Source organism: Echinops telfairi, unplaced genomic scaffold, assembly GCF_000313985.2.
Source record: "Echinops telfairi isolate 266 unplaced genomic scaffold, ASM31398v2 ScPeMD7_7458;HRSCAF=8496, whole genome shotgun sequence".
In the NCBI taxonomy this organism is placed as follows: domain Eukaryota; kingdom Metazoa; phylum Chordata; class Mammalia; order Afrosoricida; family Tenrecidae; genus Echinops; species Echinops telfairi.
This window is the reverse complement of record NW_022111358.1, coordinates 47,933,075-47,945,830: the sequence shown is the minus strand read 5'-3', so window position 1 is coordinate 47,945,830 and position 12,756 is coordinate 47,933,075. Positions and strand designations below refer to the sequence as shown.

Genomic DNA, 12,756 nt, shown 5'->3' with positions numbered 1-12,756 from the left:
ATTTCCCAGCTCCCTGTCTAAACCCCAAAGCAAACATTTTGCGCCGGACTAATAGCGACCCTACGGGACAGAGTAGAATTGCCACCAGAGCGTTTCCAAGGCTGCAACCTTTATAGGAGCTGACTGCTACATCGTTCTCCCGCGAAGCGGCTGGTGGGTTCGAACCACTGATGCACCCGTTGGCAGCCGGACGCTTTAACCGCTGCGTCACCCCGCTCTAGCCCTGCCCCTCGTAGACCCACCCACCCGCCTGAGTGACGGGCTCCCGCCGAACAGGCACCACCCCGCTGTACGTTACATTTCATCCATGAGAGGGCGGGCTCTAATTAGGATATGCCTGGTAGTGATTGGACCCTGGAAGTGCGGTCTCGGCCCTCTGATTGGCCTGCGCGCCCAGAAGGCCGGGCGGAGGCTGCGGCGCGGGAATTTGTGCGCGCCACGGGCGGAGGTCAGTGATTCAGAGTGTCCTGGTCGCGCCATGAGTTGTATCAACCTGCCCACCGTGTTGCCCGGCTCCCCCAGCAAGACCCGCGGCCAGGTCCAGGTGCCAGCGCCGGGGCAGGGCGGGTTGCGGGGTCCGGCCGGGGCCGAGTCCAGCCAGTGCGCGGAGCGGACCCATAAGTGACCTCTCTTTCTCTTCTAGGTGATCCTCGGACCCATGTTCTCAGGGAAAAGGTAATGGCTTCTGGGGCTGAGGTGGGCCGGGGCCCCTCCTTTCCGGGGAGCCTGTCGTCCCTCGAGGACCCAAATCTCCAGTCTAAGGTCCTCGTCCTCCCCGGGACCCACTTCTGGCTGGTGCCCCACAGGGAGGACCCATTCTTCCAAGGAAATGTCTCAGGAATCCTTTCTCCCTCCCTGGAATCCCATGAATCCCGGCCAGCAGAAAGTGCCCTCTCCCATCGAGCACGCCCCTTCCCGGAGCTCAGCACTTCGGTGCCCTACTTGGGGGGCCTGTGTGTGTCCGTGGGCGCCCCCCTGAGGGTGCGCCTGGCTACTTGCGTGCACATAGAGGAGACGGGGCTGGTTCCCATACCGAGTCCAGGCCCTTAAGGCTGTGAACCCTCTTGAGCCCGGACTGCCTTATTTCACCCTGTGGGGTGACTCCAGCACCTGGGTGGGACTTCTTAGCCCCTGGGCAAAATGCTTTCGTTGCTGCTGAGAACTTTGGTGGCGTTGACTCTGGCCCACTGCCCAGGGAGGCTGGTCTGGGGTGAGGTCACCTCTGAGCAGGAGAGTATCCCTCCTCCGCCCATCCCACCATCACCTGCTTCAGAGCTGCCTGATGGTTGTTGGCTTGGTTTCTTGTTTTGGTGCATGCCTAGCCGGGATCTCAGCTGGCTCAGGCATTTTCTTGGGATTTATGGGTGGCTAGGGAGTCTGGTGGTGTAGGGGTTACCACGTTGGGCTTTGATCCGCATGATCGGCAGTTCAGAACCACCAGCAGCTCTGAGGAAGAAAGACTGGGCTTTCTACTCCTGTAAACAGTTTGGGAAACCCACTGAGGGTGCTGTGAGCCAGCCTTCACTCCATCACAGTGAGTTTAAGAAGCACTAAGCAAGTCCCCGCGGCTAGTGGTTATTTATTGGGCTGCTAACTTCAAGGTTGGCAGTTTGAAATCCGACCAGCCGCCCCGAAAGAGAAAGGCTGCACAGCCTGGGGTACTCACAGGGGCAGTCCTGCCCTGCCCCGTCAGTTGGCGTGGACTCAATGGCAGTGAGTGAGAAGCCCTGGTGGCACAGGAAGTGGTGGGTTGGGCTGCTAACCATGATGTCAGCAGTTCAAAACTACCAACCCATTCCCGGGAGAAAGATGAGGCTGTCAGCTCCCATAGAGTTAGTCTAGGAAATCCACAGGGGCAATTCTACTCTGTCATAGAGGGTTGCTGAATTGGAGAATCTACTCGATAGCAGTGAGTGTGTGTGTGTGTGTGTGTATGTATGTGTGTGCGGTGAGTTAAGCAAACCACTGGAAAATGTTGGCAGTTCAAACCCACCAGCCGCTCCTGGGGAGAAGGTAGAACTGTCTGCCCCGGAGAGGCTCTGTGGGTCAGTACTGGTGGCCCAGAGTTTGGCTTTTTAAGTTTTGTTTTTGGTTTTGCACCCTCACTGCTGTTATTCTGCCCATAAACCACTAGGGGGCAGCTGGAGCCTGTGGTGTGATGACATCTTGCCTCCCACAAGCCTGTGGCCTCTCGCTGACCTTACCCTTTGACCTTGCAGCACGGAATTGATGAGACGTGTCCGCCGCTTCCAGGTTGCACAGTACAAGTGTCTGGTGATCAAGTACGCTAAGGACATCCGCTACGGCAGTGGCTTGTCAACCCATGACCGGTCAGTCCCTGGCCTGGCCTGCCTGAGCCCTCTGGACACAGGACGGGATGGGCACAGCACCCTTCCCTGGGGGATGGCCCATAGGAAGACAGGTGCCTGCTGGTGCTTGGCTCCCATCAGAATTTCCCAGGCTGCTTGGGAAAGTGGCTGGGAATGGGACCTCCAGCAGGGATGCTCAGCTGGGGCAATGTGCCCCTACGGGGCACTGAATGGTGCCTGGAGCCATTTGGGATTGTCCCAGTTGAGGGGAGAATCCAGGGGGCCTGTAAGTTGGTGCCCAGGACAGCCTCACACTGCAAGCGGCTCTGGCCCAAATTCAGAGCCATTGTGCTTGAGAAAGCCTTGTTGCAGAGGATGTAAACGGGCCGTGCTTGACCGTGGCTTTTAGCCGCCTGTCCTCCCTGCCAGCTGTGCCCCGCTGTCTGCCGGAGCCTCTCACATGGGCATTTCCATCTACAGGCCCTTGCCTATGAGCTCCATTTCTGTCTGTTCCTCAGCAGCGGGCTAGCTTTCAGCCCAATACTTCTGAGACACTCGGCTCCCGGGGCATGTATGTCTGCGCCTCTGGTGGCAGGGCCGGGGATTGAAGCGCCTAGTCCAGAGAAGGTGGTATGTGATGGCAGCTTGGGGCTGTGGCTTCTGAGTCCCATCCTAGCACCAGGAAGTGCTCTGTGTGGGGGGTGGGGGTGGGGAGAGTAAGCCCTGGACTCCCTCTCCCTGGCTTGGCTGCTAGAGTTTGCTTTTTCCTCTCTGGGAGGCACCGGATGGGCAGGAACCCCAGGAGGAGGCAATGCTGTGCCAGGAGGAGGCAATGCTGTGCAGAGCTCAACAGGGGAACTTCTGGAGTGGGTCTGATCCAGGACTCTGGCCAGGCGCGGTCATGTGGGGGGCAGGTCATCTTTAGCACAGGCTGGCAGCAGCCCGGGACGGCTCGCAGCAGTGACTGAGCACTTGGCACCCGAGCTAGGAGGCCTGCTGCCCCGGTCTCCTCCCTTTGAGGTGAGGAGAGGCTATAAAGTGCATCAGGCCGGTGCTAGACCCACTGTTATATCCGGAAGCAGGGTACGGCCAGGTGGCAACCCCAAACAAAACAGTCATGAAATAGACTCTTTGTTCTAAGTGAGCAGCCCTGGTGACAGGCCAGTTACGCCTTGCTGCTGACGAAAGGGCAGCCGTTGGGACCGCCGACTGCCCTAAGATGTGGCAGTTGGCTTCCACAGAGATTTGCACCTGCAGAAACCTTGAGGGGCAATTCCACTCTGTCTTATAGGGTCACTCACTAGGGGCGGAAAGGGACTCAGCGTCATGGAAATGTTCACTATGGCTGCAAACTGCTGCAAAGCCCAGCCAGTCCAGGGACAAGAAACCCAAACATCAGCTGCTAGGAGCAGGTGGGAGTAGAAGCCATTGAGGCAGCCAGGGGCTGCCAAGAGCAGCCCTCTTCTTCAGCCTGCCTGGCTTTTCAGGGAGAGTGGGACCCAAAACATCCTGTTCCGATGCTAGAATGTTCCCACTACGGGCGCCAGCTGGCCTCTCAGTCACTGCCACGAGGCCCGCTGCTCCTGCAGGACAGCCGACACCAGCCTTGCTTGTGCCTTGGCTGTGGTCTGGAGAAGGCGGGCATTCTGGGAGCTTGACTGTATGTAGATGGGGCTCAGACCCTCTTCTGCCGGGGCAGGCAGGGATGTTACTTCTGACCTCATGGGTCCCTTCTCTGGTGGCCTAGTGGCTGTGACACGTAGGACTGCTAACCATAAGGTCAGCAGTTTGAAACTACCAGCCGCTCCTTGGGAGAAAGACGGGGCTTTCTACTCATTTCAAGAGTTACAGAAACCCACAGGGGCAGCTCTGCCTTGTCACAATTCCCTGTGAGATGGAATTGCTTCCAGGATGTTGAGTTTGGCTGGTTTTTCCCCAACATTGTGAGCTGTTGGGGAGTCAGCCCTTGTGGCAGACCCAGGGGAGCCCCAGACCAGGACAGGACAGGATGCTGCCCCGCCCATGCCCCACCCCGCCCTCAGCTAAGGGTCAGATGGTGGTGACTCATGGGGTTTTCACTGGCTGACATATATAAAAGGGCATTAGGCCTTTCTTCCTAGTCTGTCTGGAAGCTGTGTTGAAGCCTACTCAGCATTGTGGCAACACACAGGCCTCCACTGAAGGACGGGTGGTGGCTGCTCATGAGAAGCAGTGACTGGGAATTGAACCCAGGCTTCTTGTATAGAAGGCGAGGATCCTACCAGTGAACCACCTTCCTCCATTAATTAAAATGCATATATTGCAAGTGCATTGTAAGACATACAATCCAAGTTGAGTTCTATTTTTCTTCTGATTCCAAAGTGAACGCGTTTTCATTGGTCCCTTAAAGTCTCCTAGCAACCCCCCAGCCTTGCATCTGTTGGTAAAAGGGCCTTGTGGGCCAGGCCACTAGACAGGGCACAGAACCGCTTCGGTTCTCCATCCGGAGTGCTATTGGGTGGCACTAATTTCTCGTCCCTAGCGGGCTTCGGATAAGGCCTGTATTCTCCCAGTCCCTTCCTTCGGGGGAGGATGCAAGTGGCCTTCCTGGCTCCCCGATCCATGTGGCCTTGCTCACGCCTTGGCTTTCCCTCCCAGGAACACCATGGAGGCGCTGCCTGCCTGCCTGCTCCGGGATGTGACCCAGGAGGCCCTGGGCGTAGCTGTCATCGGCATTGATGAAGGGCAGTTTGTAAGTCGCCTGGTCACTCTTCCTCATTGTCCCCTCTCTTCTGTTTCTCTCTTTCCTCCGCTGGCCTGGATGTCATCGCTTCCATTTCTGTCTTAGTTACCTTATGCATTTACATTGAAACAAGGTAAGTGAACATCCTTGGAGTAAGTGGAGTGTGAGCGCTGCCTCCTGGTCCCGTGTTACTGCGTGGAGCTAATTCTACCGTGCGGAAGCACAAGCCGCGTTCCTTTGACGGTGTGCCAGGACATGAGACTTCTTGGAGCTCACGTAGGCGAGCGTTGTGTCTTGCTGGACCCATGGTGTCTTTTGCTCGTTCCACATGGGTTTGTTTTTCTTCTTGCTAAAGTGTGTCGTTTGGTAGCTCTCACAGACAGCACGTGCAGGTGAGAAGTGGGTCTCTCCCCCACCCACCCCCCTTTGAAGAATGTGCCAGCAGGCATTGTTGCTAGCAGGGCCGCCATCACCTGAGCATGGGCGGGGCCTGTGTGCTACCAGAATGACGGGGCAGCAGCTTAGGGTCCGCTCTGTGTGGTGTGCTTTTCGTTGCTCAAGCCACGGCCTCTCCAATGGCCTGAGATCCAGGCAGCCGAGTCCTGTCGGCAAATATCACCGTGTCCACCGAGTTGCGGCAGAAAGAATACAGCTGCCCTTGAACGAGGACAGTGAGGTTGTTTTGCATGATTCAAACACGTGGCCGGGAAAGACCCAACTGCTGCAGAAGAAGGGGTGCGATCAGTCAAGTGGAGGGTCCGGAAAACAAGGGAGACCCCCCCACACACACACACACCCAGGGTGAGGCATTGGACCAGGGGACTTCCTGTGGTTAGCTGTACAAACAGAGCAAGACCAGGCAAGGTAGGAGTGTGTCAGGGTTGTATCCTCGCACCACACTTACTCCATCTGTACGTGGGGCAGGTAACTAAAGATTGAGGTAAGAAGAGGAATGTGGCGCCAGGCTGGGAGGAAGGCTTATTAACAACCGGCGGTATGCAGATGACACACAGTCTTGCTTGTGGAAAGCGAGGGGGGCTTGGAGCACTTTCTCGCTGGTGAAGCTCACAGCCGCGGTGGGTGACAGCGCCACAGGAAGGAAGCCAGGACCCTCGCAACGGCCGTGAGCGGCAGCAGGATGTGAGCACGCACGAGGCCCAACTGGGGGCGCCCCGGGGTTTCCTTCCTTGGGTCCAACATCAACACCCCTGGAAGCATCAGTCAAGAAGTCAAGTGACATCTGGCTTCTGCCCAAGACCTCTTCAGCGGTGTCCCCCAGAATACACAGGTGTCTCCTTAACAGGTGCAAGGGCAGCTGGACTGGGTAGACAGCCGTGGGGAGGGTGGTCGCCCTTCTATGAAGGAGCTATCCAAGACGTCAGGCTGCTGGGGAACGGTGGGCTGGGCTGGCAGCGACACTTTGAATTAGGGGGAGAACTGGGGGCTCAGCTGAGGCCCGTCCATCAGGGCTGTGACTCTGGTATCCGGGAAGGAGCAAGCGGGATCTTCCCAAGGCCCTGACATTGGGGGCTGGGCTGGAGTTGGGGTCTGCCTTGACGTCTGCTTCAGTGTGGAGGGTTAGGAGCAGTGGTTGGCACCCGGGGCTGGTTCTGTCCCCCAGACTCAAAATGCATGCCTCCATGTCAGGGCTGCTATGAAAGGATGCTGCTGGCACCTGGGGGGGGGGGGGGGGCGGGGGAAGGCAGGGGGGGGGGGGGGGCGCGCCAACCCCATGGTGCCAAGGGTGAGAAGCTGGGACCCGGAGGACTGTGGGCTGGAAGCTGAGTGTTGAGTCCAGAAGGGAAGGTGTCTCCCCTACCCCCAGCTTGCTGCGACCTCTCAGCATGGGTCCATCGCCCTCCCCCCACCCCCCCCATGCTTGGACTGTGGGTAGACAGCCGTGGGGAAGGGTGAGCGTGGCTCAGACAGACCCCTCCCTGGGCTGGGGCTCCCTGCCTTGCTGAGGCGTCCTCGCCACAGGGAGAGAACCACCCTGAGGGTGAAAGTTGCATCAGGCCATGCGGCATGCTTCCGGTGCCTGGGAGACCTGGGCTGTGAGCCAGCCTCGGCTGGCCCCGTGGGCTGGTTTGGAGGACCGGGTGGGAGGCTGAGGGCCCATGGGCGGGTGTGGCAGTAAGGGGACACTCACTCCTCTCCTGTGCCCCTTCCCCAGTTCCCCGACATCGTGGAGTTCAGCGAGGCCATGGCCAACGCTGGGAAGACAGTGATTGTGGCTGCCTTGGATGGAACCTTCCAGAGGAAGGTGAGCAGTCTTGAAACCAGATCCAGGGAGGAACGGGCACCACAGGGCCAGGCCCTCGGACAGTCAGCTCAAAGCCCCCTGGTGCTGCGGGGCGGGATCGAGCTGCTCAGGCTAGGTCTCTGTCCACGGCTCTGAATGGGTAGGGGGACAGATGCCACAGCGAGGGGGAGATCCCTGTGTGGCCGCTGGGCAGCCCGGGTGCGTCCTCACCTGTACTTTCGCTGTGGGGCCTGCAGGCCTTCGGGAGCATCCTGAACCTGGTGCCGCTGGCCGAGAGCGTGGTGAAGCTGACTGCCGTGTGCATGGAGTGTTTCCGCGAGGCTGCCTACACCAAGAGGCTGGGTGCAGAGAAGGAGGTACTGCCCAGGTGGGCGTGAGGGAGGGGGTCTAAAAGACCCGGTTTAGAGAGAGGGTTGTTGCCTCTGCCTTGTGGGAGGTGGGGCGCACACCGAGGACCCATTCACACCAAGGTATTGCTTCTGCCTTGGGGGACGGGGGCCAACTAAGGGCCTGTTCACAGCAACCCCCCTCTGTCTCTGGCAGGTGGAGGTGATCGGCGGGGCAGACAAGTACCACTCAGTATGCCGTCTCTGCTACTTCAAGAAGGCTGCCGGGCAGGACAAGGAGAACTGCCCAGTGCCGGGGAGGCTGGGGGAGATGCCGGCCCGGAAGCTCTTTGCCCCCCAGCTTGCCCCACTGAGCCCCTTGCACCAGGGTTTCTCCTGATGGAGTCCTAGGGGTAGGCAGGGGTGAGCTGGACATCGAGACAAAGCTTCCCCTCCCCGTGCCCTACTCTGCCTCAGCTCTTGGGTCCTCTGCAGCTGCCCCACCCGGGACTCCCCTTTCTTTCCAGAGAAGCAGGGCCCCAGCCCTGTGACAGGAGCCCGGGCCTCTTCCCCTCTGCGGCTTCTGCTGTGTGCTGGGGAGCCGGAGCCCCAGCACCTGTTCCTGGAGCTCTCCGCCCCATGGAAAACCACGTCCTCCCTCCACTGCCCTTGGGGGCACAGCCCTCCTGCACTTAGACCAGCGTTCTCCAGGACTTCTGGCCCTTCCCAAGGGGCCTACTGGGGTGTGGGCCCAGGGCTGCCCTGGCCTTTTAAAGTAGGGCTGGGGCTGGGCCAAGACTTTTGCGTTTTTTGTCAAGTGAATGCCTAATATTAAAATGAAAGTTAATTGAATCCGGAGTTGGGGCAGGACAGGACTTACCAGCCTGGGCTGTGGTCTGGCCTGGGCGCGGATTCCTGTCCCAGCCCTTTGGGCATCACTGAGACACCCCCAGGAAGTGGGCTCTGGAAGAGGAACCACCTGCCTGCCTGCTTTGCCTGGGTGGGTTTGGGGCAGGATGGGTGGACATCGCTGGCTAGAAAGACGATACTGTGAGCAGTGAGCTCGGGCAGCTGGGCCCTGGAGTCAGGTTTTGTTTGTGAGATGGACACTGGGCAGACGGCCTGGCCAGGAGGGCCATGCTGGGGTGGGGGTAGGGTAGTAGCTGGCACTGTGCCTGCCAGTGCTCTGAGGTGGCCTCCTTATCCCACCTTCCTCGCGCTGGGCACCCTCCAGGCTGCTTGTGTGGTGGAAGGCGACTTGTTGAATGAGTTAAGCGCTGGGCTAACAAACTAAAGGCAAGTGGTACAAGCCCACTGGAGACCCCTCGAGAAAGTTGGGCCAAGTTGAGAACCTTGGCCACCCACTGGGCACTCCTACTGTCCTTCAGGGTCCTTACTGAGTCAGAATCCATGGTGGTGGCCAGTCATGTATCTAAGCCATAGCTGCAGGCCTGGGGACCCACTGGAAGTGGGGGTCTGGAGTCAGAGGCAACACACAGCCTGTCGGAGGAGCTTGGAGAGGTGGCCCTGTCTGTTCTCCCTTCAGGGTTTTGAAACCTCAGTGGCCACTGTTGATAGCTAGACTCAAAGGGGAAGCTGGGGCTGACTTCCGGGACTCGGAGCATTCCTGTAGACTGCCAGCTCCTGCCCCAGGGTAGGCTGGGCTGTCCCCTCTGTGTCTTTGGAAGGACCCTTGGTACTAAGCCCATGGGCCTGTGAGGGCCCCTCACTGCCAGGGGAAGGTGAGGGGAGAGGCACCCCCAGAAGGATGGCCCTGCTCATGCTGGGCAGCAATTTTAGGCTGTTGATGGAGGACAGTTAGAGGGTGGAAGCCCTAGATTGAGGGGGTGGGGGTTGGTGGAGCAGAATCACCAGCCTCCAGATGGCATGCCCAGCAGCTTCCTTGCCTGGAACCCCAGGCTGAGACCCACACAGCAGCCACGAAGAGTAAAAACGGTTTATTCCCTCCAACAAGCCTGATCAACCATCCTAGGCAGGTGGTGGCCAGAGGCTCCCAGTGCAGTCAGAGGGTCTGTGTCTACACACCTCCCGGTGGAGTCAAGAGTCGAAGGATATTTACATAAAGCTGGGTGTTATTGGTCGGGCAAAGCCAGCCCCTGTAATCAGGTGGGTGGCAAGGTAGGTACCAGTGCCTATACCCTCCCTCCAGGGTGGTGACCAAAGTCCAAAGCGAGCAGGCAAGGCAGTGGTGACCACAGCCCCAGGGGACCATGCCCACAGGATTAGGGTAACAAACCTGAGTGAGTAGAGAGGGGCTGGAGGCTCAGCACAACACTAGCTGGCAGGCGCCATGTGAGGCACCCCCTCCATCTTTGGCAGAACACCCTGTTAGCTGGCCCAGGCTCAGCTAGTTGGGGGCTAAGGCACGTGAGTCAGGTGGCAGGAAGGGAGGGGGCCACTGTCCTTCCAGCTTCTCCCCAAGGGAGCAGGAGCATCAAAAGCAACCCAAAACACAGCTAAAACCCCAAAACAACCACACCTCATAACCCTTCTCTAAAAAATGCCCTGTGGAGTGAATGGGTGGGCAGCCGGGGACCCCCCTTCCCATGTATAGGTCTCAGTCAGCAGGGGGTCTCCAGCAGCCAGCACAAGAAATGTCCAGCATGGTGAGTGCCCATACCATTGCTGCAGCTGATTAGTTAGTACACGGGGGGCGGCTGGTACCCGTCGGGGGAGGCCTCTGCGTTCTGGGTGAAGGGGGGCTGCTGGTAATCGTCGGCAGAGGCGGCAGGGTAGGAGGCATAGACCGTGGCAGGGTCAGGCGTGGGGTCCACATAGTTTTGGAGGAAGTCGTCCACTCCGGCCTTGTAGCGCTGATAGGCCAGCAAAGCCAGTGTGCCCTGCAAGGAACCAAGGTCGGGGCTGGGGGGCAGACGAGGTCTCCCCAGCTTTCCACGACCCCTCCCTGCTTGAGCACACCCGTGAGGCAGCCCACTCGGCTAGCTAGCCCACCTACCCAAGAGAAGATGGAGAAGAAGCTAAAGGCGATGGCCGCTCGCGGGGAGTCGGCGCCCACCAGCACATCCTTGGGGTTGGTGGCTGCCCACTGGTTGGTGAGGAAGCAGAAACCAACAAACCACAGGAAGGTCCAGAGAGCTGTCGGGAGAAGGGAGGCTCAGGGAGAGGCCTGGAGGCACTGAGGCCAGAGACCAATGATGGAGCCAGCCCCCAAGGCCTGTGCAGCAGTCGGGGCTACAAAGGCAGGCCCTCCACTCCTGCTCGCCCCCCAAGACGTGTCACACAGAGGAGGGCCTGGGGCATACCTGAGAAGAGCAGGTCTCCGACGACCAGGTACTTGCGGTCAGTGGCATTGCTGATCTGCGGGAAGTAGACGTCCACCACAAAGAAGAAGGCACAGGCCAGGAAGGCCAGCACGCCGATGGCCCCACCGTAGCGACAGGCGTCCTCGTTGCGGTTGAAGACGCAGTACGTCGTCTCCTCGGACCTGTGCCGGTTGCTGTAGCCCTCGCCGAAGATGCAGGCAAACACGATCAAAGCGAAGATCTGGGGAACACGGGGCGTGTGGTCAGAGCACGGGTCTCTCTCATGGGAGGATGAGGGCAAAGGGGAGGTGGTCTTGCAGGGTTCAGATCTGGAGAGTACAAAGGCAGGGCCTGTGGTTGGAAAGGGTCAAGGTCTGGGGGGCATGCAGATATGAGAGCATGTAGTTGAGCAGGGTGAGGGTCTGGGGTGGCTGGTCAGGCACCCACCAGAACTCCCACTTCCCGTGCTGGGCTCCTCTGGGGTGCATGACCCAAGGCCAGGTGAACTTCTGGAGTACCACCCCCTACTTACCCAGCACCCTGTGATCTCAGGCTGCCCAGGGGCTGGGGGACTGCCCGCCCCGCTGGCTTCCCCAAGCCTTCTCCTTCAGCACCAAGGGCAGCCCCCACCCCCAGCACACTCCTACTTTGAGTTTGAAACAACAGGAGCCACCAAGTCAGGGAAGCCCAGATTTTAGTCTGAAGCCCCCTAAGATCTATGCATCACCATCGTTAACAGCCAAGCTGGGGCAGTCTGTACCCTGAGCTCAAACCTGGGTCTGCGGTTCACCTTCAGTGGGTGCTTCTGCCCCAAGGCGCCTCTGCAACCCCTCCTGCTGTTCCTGCTCCCGGCTGGCTAGAACCCCACTTGTCCAGCGTGCTTCCTCCAGGAACTTTGCACTCCCCAGCACCCCCCAATTCCCAGGGCACCCCAGTTTCTCAACTGCACTCCGACCTGAGGGGGCGAGAACCAGACGCGGGACCTCCAAGAGGGTCTCCAGCTACTGGGGTTATCAGCCCCGCCCACTCCGGCTCAGGGCGCACTCGCAAGCCCCGCCCCCCAGGGGGAGGAGCCGGAACTCGCGACGCGGGTCGCCGGGTGCCGGGCAGACAGACGCCTGGCACGGCTAACCAGCCAACACAGGCCACTCCTCCCCCTACAGAGCCGGTCCGGACCCACTTCCCCGGGGAGGCGTCGAGCGCCATGCCAAAATCCCTCATCCCAGGCAGGCACGGCGGGCTCCCTCGGCCGCCCCCCGCCCAAAGCAACAGCTTTACCACGGAGGAGACGAAACCAAACCTGTTCGAAAGTCGGCTCCGTGAGCCGCCGCCCAACTCGCAGGAAAAAGTAAATAAGCACTTATTTATTAACTAAGTGAAGCGCCCAGCTTCCGCCTCTCGAGTCCAAGGTCACGGGCCCCCTGGCTCCCCCCACCCACCCAAACTGGTGCCGAGAGCTGGCCCCGATTACTTCCGCGGTCAGCAGACCTGGGGTGAGGGGAAGGGAGACCCCGTCTCAGGGTCCAGGCGCTTCACTGTCACCCCCACGTTGCGCCGGAAAGCCCCTTCCCGGTGACTTCCCCAAGCTGGGAGTCACGGCGTGCGGGCCACCTGTCCTGGAGTGGTCCCAAGCCCCTCCCACTGCCAGCAGGGCGACACCACCCCACCACCCCGAGAGTGTGTGCGGGGAGGGCGGGGGCGGAATCCGGAGAAGGTGGCGGAGTCTGGGGCCTAGAGGGGGCATCGAACCTAGGCCAGGGGTGGCGGGGTCTGGGACCCGGAGCGGACGGTCCGGATCTGGGACTGGGGTGGCGTCGGCCGGGCCTGGGGGCGGTCTGGAGCCGCAGGGGGG

General features: G+C 59.8%; 3 protein-coding genes across 3 annotated transcripts in view; 1 reads left to right on the top strand and 2 right to left on the bottom strand.

Annotated features, from left to right (window-relative positions):
* Window positions 1-459: 459 nt before the first annotated feature.
* On the top strand, window positions 460-8,472 carry TK1 (thymidine kinase 1). The gene is made up of 7 exons (XM_004709262.2): window positions 460-544; window positions 644-675; window positions 2,220-2,330; window positions 4,947-5,040; window positions 7,205-7,294; window positions 7,531-7,650; window positions 7,838-8,472. Exons 1-7 carry the CDS (start codon window positions 479-481, stop codon window positions 8,018-8,020), a joined length of 696 nt encoding a protein of 231 aa, XP_004709319.1. The 5' UTR covers window positions 460-478; the 3' UTR covers window positions 8,021-8,472.
* Window positions 8,473-9,563: 1,091 nt separating this feature from the next.
* SYNGR2 (synaptogyrin 2) lies at window positions 9,564-12,110 on the bottom strand. The gene is made up of 4 exons (XM_045299516.1): window positions 11,888-12,110; window positions 10,905-11,255; window positions 10,598-10,737; window positions 9,564-10,481 (listed from the first exon to the last, which is right to left on the bottom strand). The coding sequence occupies exons 1-4, from the start codon at window positions 12,108-12,110 to the stop codon at window positions 10,281-10,283; spliced, it is 915 nt and encodes a 304-aa protein (XP_045155451.1). The 3' UTR covers window positions 9,564-10,280.
* Window positions 12,111-12,653: 543 nt separating this feature from the next.
* CUNH17orf99 (chromosome unknown C17orf99 homolog) overlaps window positions 12,654-12,756 on the bottom strand; it is a 12,122-nt gene continuing 12,019 nt past the window's right edge. Inside the window, exon 7 of the mRNA XM_045299514.1 lies at window positions 12,654-12,739. Coding sequence (XP_045155449.1) covers window positions 12,654-12,739 — 86 coding nt within the window. The remainder of the gene's footprint in view (window positions 12,740-12,756) is intronic.

Coding starts and splice junctions, on each gene's coding strand:
- SYNGR2 (XM_045299516.1), bottom strand. CDS start 12,110: ATGGCGCTCGACGCCTCCCCGGGGAAGTGGGTCCGGACCGGCTCTGTA. Junction 11,256..11,887: donor AGCTGGAGACCCTCTTGGAG/GTCCCGCGTCTG, acceptor TTCCAACCACAG/GCCCTGCCTTTGTACTCTCC. Junction 10,482..10,597: donor TCTTCTCCATCTTCTCTTGG/GTAGGTGGGCTA, acceptor GGTTCCTTGCAG/GGCACACTGGCTTTGCTGGC.
- TK1 (XM_004709262.2), top strand. CDS start 479: ATGAGTTGTATCAACCTGCCCACCGTGTTGCCCGGCTCCCCCAGCAAG. Junction 5,041..7,204: donor GCATTGATGAAGGGCAGTTT/GTAAGTCGCCTG, acceptor CCCCTTCCCCAG/TTCCCCGACATCGTGGAGTT. Junction 7,295..7,530: donor ATGGAACCTTCCAGAGGAAG/GTGAGCAGTCTT, acceptor TGGGGCCTGCAG/GCCTTCGGGAGCATCCTGAA.